The sequence below is a fragment of the Terrapene carolina genome, unplaced genomic scaffold, assembly GCF_002925995.2.
Source record: "Terrapene carolina triunguis isolate 2854851 unplaced genomic scaffold, T_m_triunguis-2.0 Scaffold231, whole genome shotgun sequence".
Lineage (NCBI taxonomy): Eukaryota > Metazoa > Chordata > Testudines > Emydidae > Terrapene > Terrapene triunguis.
In genome coordinates, this window is record NW_020664582.1 from 19,684,083 (window position 1) to 19,695,064 (window position 10,982).

Sequence of the window (10,982 nt, forward strand, 5' to 3'; positions counted from 1 at the left end):
AGGACCCTCCATTTGCAGCCCCACCCTGGGAGCCCGAGCCGGGGTGCTGGAGGCGGGAGCGCCCCGTGTAGGGCGGGCAGGCTGCGCTGTGCACAGGGGCTCGGGCTCCAGATTCATTCAGATAAAAAAATCCCTTAATCTGCTGCCTTTGAAGTTGGACCATGAAAGCAGCTCCCCGCTGTGCAGCACAGGGGCACTGGGAGCTCCCAGGCAGGCTTTGACGAGGCCCAGCCCGGTCGCTCCCCAAGTCCCGGAGGCCGGCAGGAGACAGCGAGACACTCTGCCAGCTCCCCCTGCTCACACCCGTACGGCCAAGTGCTGCAGCACCCCGGGGCACTAGTGCTGGCCCGGAGGGCAGGGCAGGGCCACAGAGCAGCCACCAGCCTGCTGGGCAACGATGGTGCCAACAAGCCCAGCTGGCACCTACATAGCCCAGAGCCACAAGCAGCAGCACAGTGCGCTGGGGACAGAGGGGCTAATCACCCAGCCGCTCCGCCCCATTGTGCAGGGGGGTGGGCCACGGGGGTTCCTGGCAGAGCTGGGAGGGTGCCCTTCTCTGACCTGCCTGCCAGGCACAGCATTCGCAGCTGTTTGGCGAAGGGCAGGTGGGAAGGGAAGCCAGCCATTGCCCCAGGCAGACGGTGTGCCAGTGAGTGTCGTGACCCCGCAGGGTGCTACTGGCTCTCACTCCCTGTGTGCAAACAGAGGGAGCTGGGGGGCGGTTACAGCAGGCAGGAGAAAGAGATTAGCCTAAATCCTGCAAGGTGCCGCAATCTGCTGAGAGCTGCGCTCAGCTCCCAATGGCCTCTCAGCACTTCACCCTCCACTTCTGCTTCCGCTGGGCTGCGACACATCGGGTGGGAAGCAGCATCGGGGACAGGGGTCTCCCGCCCCCCACCCCGCCTCTCTCTGGGCCCATGTGAGCAGCCGGGAGAACCCGCGTGCCCAGGCACAGACCCCTGCCCACAGCCGCCTGCCAATCACAGCTGCCCGCTCAGCCCCAAGGAGCGAGGGGGCGGGATGCCAGGGTAAATGGGCAGCAGGGCCTTTCCCCTGGAGCCCAGGATGAGCATGGTACAGAGGCCATGGCCAGCGAGGCAGGGGCTCGAGGGAGCCCCTTTCCCCCCCAAAGCCGCAGGCCACTGAATGGAGAGTGCCCGAAAGCACCAGCCTCTCAGAGCTCACCTGCTGCCACCAGGCCCCGCCCCCACTGCAGCCCAGAGCGCTCCTCGGCACACAGGCCCCGAGCTCACGTCAGCCAGTTGTTAACACGGGCGCCGTGACCCCAGTGAAGGCCAGGACATGCTGAGCTTGTCAGCTGCTGGCTCGAACGCGCCGAAGGGTGGGGGGCAGAGCCAGGCAGCGAGATCAGCCGACAGCATGGTCGTCTCTCACCGATCACCACTCGCACGGCCGCATAAATTCAACCACAAACAGCCTCTATGGGTGGGAAGCCAGGAATGCACCGAGTGAACACTGGCCGGCCGCCCCACCCCGCACTGCACAGCTGGGCACTACCGAACGCAGGAGATTCCAACTACATGCACCGCGGGCAGCTCCGTGGCGGGAGGCAGGACCACGGAACAGGCAGATCAATGCTTTAGCAAAGCTGTTTGATGTGGGCATTACTTTTCTGCCCAGGGGACCTGTCTGGTGAGGTGCCAGATGCCAGGGTGTGTGGCAAGGGCAGACACCCCTCCAAGGGCAAAGAGCCTACGTCTTTCACTCACCTTTCAATGATGTCAGCGATGGTGCACGCAAACATGAGGAGGCCTTCGGGCATCTGCAGAGCCACTAGGAGAGAGACAGATCCCCAGGGTTAGGATGCACTGAGCAGGTCATTTCCTCCGCAAAGCGAACACCTTGGTACAAGCCTGACGACACCCCTGGGCACACTGAGCCACACACAGCTCAATCCTTCCGCCTCCGAGCCAGAGCTGCCCCCCAGCATGCTGGGACACCGGCACACTCCGCCAATAACACCCAGCATTGCTGCTGGCTCCAGGAGCTCCTGAGCACTTCCTAAGGGGAGGGAGTCAGGAGTCCTCTGCACTGGGCAGCTGCAACACTCTGCTCCATGGCCACTCTGGGGAGGAGTCGTCACAACACAGCAACGATGCAGGAAGGGGAGAGCTGGAGAACTCCCTGCAGCTGGGTGGTGAACCCACCCGGCACAGCGAGGCGCGTGGCCCCAAGGTGCAGGCCAAGCACCAGGGCTCAGGGTTCTAGGCCAGCACCTCTGTGCCCAGGCCCCACGTGCTGCAGCCCAGCAGTGAGCCAAGGCCCTCCCGGGTGCTGGCCCAGGTGACAGGCAGCAGGTTTAAAGCAAACAGCAGGAAGTGCCTCTTCCCACACACACAGCTGGCCCAGGAGCTCGCTGCCAGGGTGTTGCGAAGGCCAGAAGTAAAATGGGTTCCAAACAGAACGAGGCTAGATCCACCGTTGGCCGTTGGCCAGGCTGGACAGGGACACAACCCATGCTCCAGGTGTCCCTAAACCTCTGGCTGCCAGAAGTTGGGACTGGACGCCAGGGGCCAGATCACTCGATAGTGGCCCTGTTCTGTTCGCTCCCTCTGCAGCAACTGGCACTGTTGGAAGACAAGATCCTGGGGCAGGTGGGCCATTGCTCTGACACAGTGTGGCCGTTCTTATGCTAACAGTCAGACTGTGACTCAACCCCCTTTGCTGTCCTCCAGATCCTCGGAGAGGTGAGGGATGGTCCCCATGCTGGGGTGGAGACTGAGCGCCGGAACTGTGGCCTTGAACTCCAGCTGCAGGTCCCATTAATCCTGTTATTCTCTTAACTCTAGATCCCACTAACGCATCCCGGCCTTAATGACACGTACCCACGGTCTCCCTCCCCAAATCCCCGGCTACTGAGCCCTGCCTGGGCAAACACCAGCTCTATTTAAAGACATTGTTTTAGGCCAATGGGTTGGAACCACGCTAATCTCCAGCTGCCCCGACTCACAAAGCTCTTCTAAGGCTAAGTACTCGGCTTACCCAGCCAGGGAAATCCGGGCTTCAGGCACCTCAGGAGGGGTCCCAGAGCGCCACTTCCTCCCCAGCCAGCCTCTGCTGCCCTGGGACGTCTGGAAAGCAGCGTGGGCCACATCTGCCAGCCCTTCCCAGTAGGGCTGTCAAGCGATTAAAACAATTAATCCTGATTAATGACACTGTTAAACAATAATAAAATACCATTTATTTACATATTTTTGGATGTTTTTCTACATTTTCAAATATATTGATGTCAATTACAACACAGAATACAAAGTGTACAGTGCTCACTTCATATTTATTTTTTATTACAAATATTTGCACTGTAAAAAAACAAAATAAATAGTACATTTCAATTCACCTCATACAAGTACTGTAGTGCAATCTCTTTATAATGAAAGTTAAACTTACAAATGTAGACTTAGTTACAAAAAATAACTGCATTCAAAAATAAAACAATGTAAAACTTTAGAACCTACAAGTCCACTCAGTCCTACGTCAGCCAATCGCTCAGACAAACAGGTTTGGTTACAATTTGCAGGAGATAATGCTGCCCACGTCTTGTTTACAATGTCACCTGAAAGTGAGAACAGTCCTTTGCATAGCACTGTTGTAGTCGGCATCGCAAGATATTTACATGCCAGATGCGCTAAAGATTCATATGTCTTCATGCTTCAACCGCCATTCCAGAAGACATGTGTCCATGCTGATGATGGGTTCTGCTCGATAACCATCCAAAGCAGAGCGAACCAACGCATATTCATTTTCATTATGAGTCAGATGCCACCAGCAGAAGGTTGATTTTCTTTTTTGGTGGTTCAGGTTCTGTAGTTTCCACATTGGAGTGTTGCTCTTTTAAGACTTCTGAAACCATTCTCCACACCTCGTCCCTCTCAGATTTTGGAAGGCACTACAGATTCTTAAACCTTGGGTCGAGTGCTGTAGCTATCTTTAGACAGCTCACATTGGTACCTTCTTTGTGTTTTGTCAGATCTGCTGTGAAAGCGTTCTTAAAACAAATATGTGCTGGGTCATCATCAGAGACTGCTATAACATGAAATATATGGCAGAATGCAGGTAAAACAGAAGAGGAGACATAGAATTCTCCCCCAAGGAGTTCAGTCACAAATTTAATTAATGCATTATTTTTTAATGAGCATCATCAGCATGGAAGCATGTCCTCTGGAATGGTGGCCGAAGCATGAAGGGGCATATGAATGTTTAGCATATCTGGCATGTAAATACCTTGCAACGCCGGCTACAAAAGTGTCATGCGAACACCTGTTCTCACTTTCAGGTGACATTGTAAACAAGAAGCGGGCAGCATTATCTCCTGTAAATGTAAATAAACTTGTTTGTCTTAGCGATTGGCTGAAGAAGAAGTAGGACTGAGTGGACTTGTAGGCTCTAGAGTTTTACATTGTTTTGTTTTTGAGTGCAGTTATGTAACAACAACAAAAAACACATTTGTAAGTTACACTTTCAGGATAAAGACATTGCACTACAGTACTTGTATGAGATGAATTGAAAAATACTATTTCTTTTGTTTATCATTTTTACAGTGCAAATATTTATAATAAAAAATAATAATATAAAGTGAGCACTGTACAGTATGTATTCTGTGTTGTAATATTTGATATATTTGAAAATGTAGAAAAGCATCCAAAAATATTTAATAAATTTCAATTGGTATTCTATTGTTTTAATAGTGCGATTAACCGCAGTTAATGTTTTTGCGTGCATGGCGTGAGGTAACGGCGATTAATCGGCAGCCTTGCTTCCCGGATAAGGAGCAGAGAGCCCAGCACACGCAAGGCAAAAGGCACTTCACACTCCCCAGCCCAGATATTTCAGGGCCCAGGGCAGGTGGCAGGGCTCCAAGGAGCCCAACTTGCAGCACCTTGCTCTGAGCACTAGCACCCTGCTCGTCCCACTGGGGCAGAAAGTGCCCAGGGCTCGGCACACCTGGCTCGAGGGGCTCTGAATCCTTCCTCCCCCTGGGGTAAAATCAGCTCCAGCCCTGGGCCCTGGACTGCCGGCCAGAAAACAGACTTGCCTTCCCAAGTGAGGCCTGTGCTTCCCCCAGGTGCTGGGAGTGGGTGGGGGAAGCACAGGACAGCTGGCTTCCCCTCCGTTAGCAAAGCACCTGCCCTCTGTGCCCAGCGGCTCTCCGCTGGCCTCCCTGCTACGACCCAGGCCCAGATACACACCTCCAGCCCATCACATCCCCTCCCCACCAGACGCTGGCACAGGGAAGCCTTGCCCCGAACTCCTGCCCTCTCGGGTCCAGCTGCAGCCCCTTGCCAGCGAGACCCGCGCTGGCCTCTGCAGGTGCATATCTGAGAGCCCAGCACGGCTGATGGGTTCAGCTTCCAATATTCCCCGAGAGGCTAAAACCTAAATCTGAGCCGCATGTTTGCATTTCATTAGAACAAACCACACAGCACAGGGGTGCCCAGGCAGTGCCATGGCCAGGACAGCCCACACACTCCCCCTCTGCCTCCTCCCAACCTGAGCACCCCTGGGGGACAGGGCATGACGGTCTGGGCCCCGAGAGCGACCAAGCCAAGACAGGAGTGACACATACTCAGATCTCTCAATGGTCCCAGCACCTCACAATCCTCAGTGACCCTGCCAGGGCAGGGCTGCCATCCCCACATTACCGGTGGGAACCGAGACAGGCCAGGGACTTGTTCAAGGTCCCATGGGGAGCCTGCAGCAGGGCAGGGAGCCGAACTGGGTCCTGGCAGATGCCCTAACCCCTGGGTCATCCTTCCCCTCAAAGGTCACAAGAGCATTCCACGGGTTCATCGGTGACCCTGTCGCTCTCTGTGCTCCTCGCCCGATCAAACATTCCAGGCTTGACGCCTCCGGCCGCCAGGGCCCCCGGCCAGTCACAAACCGCGGAGCTGCAGCTACTCAGCCCCTCCACACGCCCCAGCTTCCAGGAACCCGAACAGTGCCGAGGGCAGAGAGGGCACACTACGGGGGCCCTGTCCGCACGATCATGTCACAGACCCCACTCATGAGCCCTTCCCCAGCCCACCGCCTGCGACAGCCCGTGCTCACCTGCCCCCCACCAGCCCAGCCTGCAGTAACAGTTCAGACACACCAAGCACCTCTCCCTTCCCAGCACCCATAGGTGCCTGCTCCTTTCATCCAGGGCATGGGTGGCCGAGTGAGGATCGGGAGTCTGATGCATTATTCTCTGCACTGGCAGCCCATGAGGAACAGGGCTGAGCAGGCTGTGGCCAGCGACCCCAACCAGGAGAGGGCTGGGGCGTCTACTCTTCAGCAGCTGAGGCCATGGGGGAAATAAAGCAGCTGCCACCAGCTGAAACCACATCCAAGTCAGAGATGCCCCAGCAGAGACCAGGGCACCTGCGCCTCCCTCTCCCCAAGCCTGGAAACACGCAGCCCACACAGTCAGGAGCTCATGCCTATGCCTGCCCCTCCCCCCGTATCAATGGCACTGCTTCCCAAGACCCCAATGCCGCCCCCCACCGTTGGGGGGCCTTGCCCTTCACCCACATTCCACCTGGGCACTCGCTCACCCGGGTGTACCCCCCAATCCCCAAAGGCTCAGCCAGGAAGCACAGGGAAAGAGGAAAGAGACGGGGAGCTGTAACTGGAGCCCTGGCCAGCATCCCAGCCCAATCTCCAGCAGGGTGACAGCTACAGGCGACTCAGCCCGTCCTGTCTAATGTGATTATAAACCTGAGATACAAACGCGCTCAATCGTCGGAAGAGTTATGGCCAGCTCCCCGTAACGTTAAATGCCGGCGGTGTGGCAGCTGCTTCCCAGCCTGACTGACAGCTTGGCACAGCCAGCAGCCATCAGTACGTTCCCCTAGGTAACCTAGCCCCAAGTGCTCTCAGCCCAGCTCCTGGCCTGGCCTCACAACACACCCTCTCCGGACTGATTGGGACCCACACGCTGGCGAGGGCCAGGCACGTTCTGACTCAGGAGGGGCCGGGGCTGCGACAACAGGGTCAATGGGATCTAGCCCCCACGCAGCCCCGGTGGTGAGCTGGTGCACGAAGCCCGGCAGCTGCGTTCTCGGGCACAGCTCGAGCCTGGACGCTAAGAGTGCAGCATGGCCCCGAGCGGCCACTTACCTCTCGTTGCCTCGGCCTGCTGAATTCTCCAGACTGTCTTGTAGATCTCAAAGTTATAGTTGCTGGGGAGGGCTCCAACTGCCTCCTGCAGCTCCTTATTGGTGAGAATTGCCTCGGGGATCTGCATAGCCACCCGTCGGCGCTGGGGTCCTCGGCCTGCAAGGAGAGCCAAGGAGCTTCTTAGACAGAAGTGCAAGGAGCCAAAGGATCCATGAAGATTGGGAAGGCGCTGAGCCGCTGGCCACCCAACAGCCGCACGTGCTGCACCTGACTCCGTTAGCTACCCCCGAGTTTGACACCTGGCTCCCACTGCACACGGAGACAGGCCATCACGCCAGCAGAGCCGGGGGAAAGCCTGGCTCTGTCCAGCCAGCAGCGAGGATTGGTTGGGAGGCACGGTGAGACATGCTGGATGTGTCACAAAGAGGGAACCACCTATTGCCTCCAGAGGCCTGATGATGCAGCATCCATCCGGAGATGCCAACTCACTCAAACGACTCCAGAGCCAGAGCTCAGACCCCTCTGCTCGCCTGAGAGCACAGGGGACCCACAGTCCTGCAGCATTCCCGCAAGGCAGAGACCCACAGCAGTCCCCACACCCGCCCCCCAACCAGAGAGACTGACTGGGTGCAGGACAAGGGGAGGAGGTTTCCACCCCCCAGCAGCCAGGCTCCGTAATGCAGGGAGGCACCAAGCCTGCTAATCTAGCACAGCCGGGGGGGGGGGGGGGGCGCGGTCGGAGGTGCAGAGTAACTTCATGCTCTGACCCCTCAATAAACTAACATTAAAGGCAAGAAAATGATACAATGAAAGCTGTGTAATTACATTCAATCCTGCTGAGTGATGCGGGAGCAATGGAGGGGGCGAGGGGCAGCTGTCGGGGCCTGCACTGAGCCCAGATTAGAAACTCCGAACAGAACTAACAGAGAGGCTTGGCCATAGGCCCCACCCCACTGACATGCACAGAGATGGGGGCCTTGCCCAGAGCCAGAAACCCACTGCCCAGGGGCCGCTCAGTGCCAGTAACCCAGCGGGGAAAGCTCGGCTGAGCAGCTAGGGGTAGCACCGCCTTCCAGGAGAGGCAGCGGCCAGGCCAGTCACTCGACGCCGAGTTCAGGGGAAGGACAATGACGACTCCCCGGAGAGCAGGAGTCCAGCCAGCAACAGCTGAGGAGCTGGTGCCTGCTCCAGCATGACCCCATCGCCCCAGCTACATGAGGCCTAGCAAGGCTTCTGTGCAGAGACCACTTCCACTTGCCACCTGCCTGCGTCCCCAGACAGTGCCCCCCGGCCGCCATCCAGGGAATGCAGAGATGTCTTTTGTTCTCTCAGGCAGCTGGCAAATTTAAAGGTGACCACGATGCGGCTACAGGGGCCCAAATGCAGGTCGGAAGGTCCTACACACTGGTCACCACACACAAGCTCCAGCCGCAGCGCCCCCTCAGCAGTGAGGAGTCACCTGACATCCTGCTACCCAGAGCCCAGCAAGCCCCCCAGAACCAGCTTCACCTGCAGCCCCTCGCAGAGCCAGCACGGGGGTGGGGTGGGGTGGGGTGGGGAGCTCTCGCATAAGGGCTGCCCTGAGCCCGATTCACGACTTGGCCCCAAGGGAGTCTCAGGTTAAGGCTGAGCAGCCCTAGCACACACTGGCTGTCAAACACTTCGCACACGCTGACACTAAAGGCTGTGTCTGAGGGAGCTCCCCTGCTCCTATCCCCAGACCCTGCCTCCAAGGGAGCTCCCCTTCTCCCTGCTGGTCCTCTGCCCTCACAAGGACTCCTCTTCCCTACCCAGACAGGACCCCACAGGAGCTCCCCATCCCACCCGCTACCAGAGTCCCACCAACTGGCCCAGAGCCAGCACTGCCACAAGTGTGTCCAGGATGCCCTGTGGAAGGGGCGGCAGCTGGCTGGCACTCCTGTAGGGGCAGCGATCTGCAAGGGAAGGACCCGTGTTAGTTCTCTAGTATCTCACTTGACAAAGTGATGGGAGCTGTAAAGAGCAGGTTTCTATTCCTGTTTTACCATGACTGCTCGAGACCCTTTTGTGGGACTCTGAATCAGAAAGGTGTCAGCAATGCGAACACTGCCAGATGCAGCGTAAGGGCTGCTTTATTTATGCTTGCAAAGGGCCCTTTCATGATAGTGCCTCACAGCGAACAGGTGTTCGTTGCTGTCTGAAGGCCAGGTGACTCACGAGCTGCTTTGCCCACTCACTAAATGAGTTATCCAGGCTCCTGTGAAGCAAACTGCCCGGATAAATTAAATGCTACAAAGTAACTTAGACAACTGGGACACTGAAGTCCTTATGGCTGACTGGCTTCGTCTCAGCCATGCCAGGCAGGAAAAGCCCCTGCTAACCGTTCTGTCCACCAAGTGAGCAGCAGGCAGAGGTGACTGCTAGCGGGTTACTGGAACGTGGGATAGATCTGGGACCAAGGAGACGCTGGAGTCAGAGAATGTATTTCCGAGCACAGCTCAAGACTGATGGACCCACCCTCCTCCACTCCCAGCAGAGCCTCCCTTCAGACTAGCCAGCATCCTCTGCAGAGCGCATCTCTGCGCCACACACGGGGCACGTCACCTCATGCTCGGGCCCAGAAGCTAGCGCTGCATGGGGGTAGGGCAGGCCTAGCTCCTGGGGAAAGCACCCGTCAGACAGGGTTACCGACCCTCCAGGATTGGCCTGGAGTCTCCAGAAATTAAAGATTAGATGAAACCTCCATGAAACCGTCCAACCAAAGTTGGCACCCTCAGCATGGCACGTCAGAGGAGGTTGGTGCGCAGCCTGGCCGGGAGAACCGGGCCCGAGCAGCCACTGCCCCAAGCCCCGAAGGGCCAAAGCTCGGGGCATCTGATGAAGGGGGGGGGGGCATCGCGGATCCCGGGACCGGCAGCAGCGTGGGACGCGCTCACCCACTCTGGGGACAGACAGGCACGTTCCCCTCCCCTGGCCTGCAGAGAGCCACGGGGGCGGGAAAGGCCCCGGAGCCCGTCCCCTGGCGGGGGAGGGGAGGGGAGGTCGGGGCGGATCCGGGGCCTTCGCTCTCTAGACCGGTCCAAGCCGGGGGATACGGGCCAGGTCAGGCTGGGGCCGGATTGAACCTGGCCCGGCCCCGGCCCCGGCCCCGGCCCCCGGCCCGGCGGCGGGCGGGACCCCTCGCTCCCCACACACCAAGGTCCCACCTGGCGCCGCAGCCGGGACCTCGCTCCGCGCCGGCTGCTCCTGGGCCGCCATCGCAAACAAACCCACGTGGAGGCCGGAAAGGCAGCGCCAATAGAGCCACGTGTGAGCCACCAGATCCTAGACAGGAGCAGACGCGGACCGAGCAATCGAGCGTACGGGGGCGGGGCCTCTGGAACGCCCTGCCCCTGGCTTTTCCCATTCGTCCCCACCATGGGAGGGAGAGCTCTGCTCCCGCGCCGCAGCAGTGTGTGGGGCTTGAACAGCGCCGAGCGCTCTGCCTAGCCCCCCCCTGCTCCTGCCCCCGGGGCGCCCCCTGCCTAACCCCCCCCCCGCTCCTGCCCCCGGGGTGCCCCCTGCCTAACACCCCCCTGCTCCTGCCCCCGGGGTGCCCCCTGCCTAACACCCCCCGGTTCTGCCCCAGGAGTGCCCCCTGCATAACCCCCCCGCCTAACACCCCCCTGCTCCTGCCCCCGGGGCGCCCCCCGCCTAACACCCCCCGGTTCTGCCCCCGGGATGCCCCCGCCTAACACCCCCCCGCTCGTGCCCCTGGGGTGCCCCCCGCCTAACACCCCCACTCCTGCCCCCGGGGTGCCCCCCGCCTAACACCTCCCTGCTCCTGCCCCCGGGGTGCCCCCTGCCTAACACCCCCCGGTTCTGTCCCAGGGGCGCCCCCTGCATAA

The 10,982-nt window shown here is 58.8% G+C and overlaps 1 protein-coding gene across 1 annotated transcript in view; it reads right to left on the reverse strand.

Moving 5' to 3' along the window:
- DPH1 (diphthamide biosynthesis 1) overlaps window positions 1-10,373 on the reverse strand; it is a 46,664-nt gene extending 36,291 nt beyond the window's left edge. Inside the window, exons 1-3 of the mRNA XM_024194365.3 lie at window positions 10,302-10,373; window positions 7,117-7,272; window positions 1,731-1,794 (exon numbers count right to left, since the gene is read on the reverse strand). Of these exons, the coding sequence (XP_024050133.1) occupies window positions 1,731-1,794; window positions 7,117-7,272; window positions 10,302-10,353 (272 nt within the window). The 5' untranslated portion in view covers window positions 10,354-10,373. The remainder of the gene's footprint in view (window positions 1-1,730; window positions 1,795-7,116; window positions 7,273-10,301) is intronic.
- Between the last annotated feature and the right edge of the window lie 609 nt (window positions 10,374-10,982).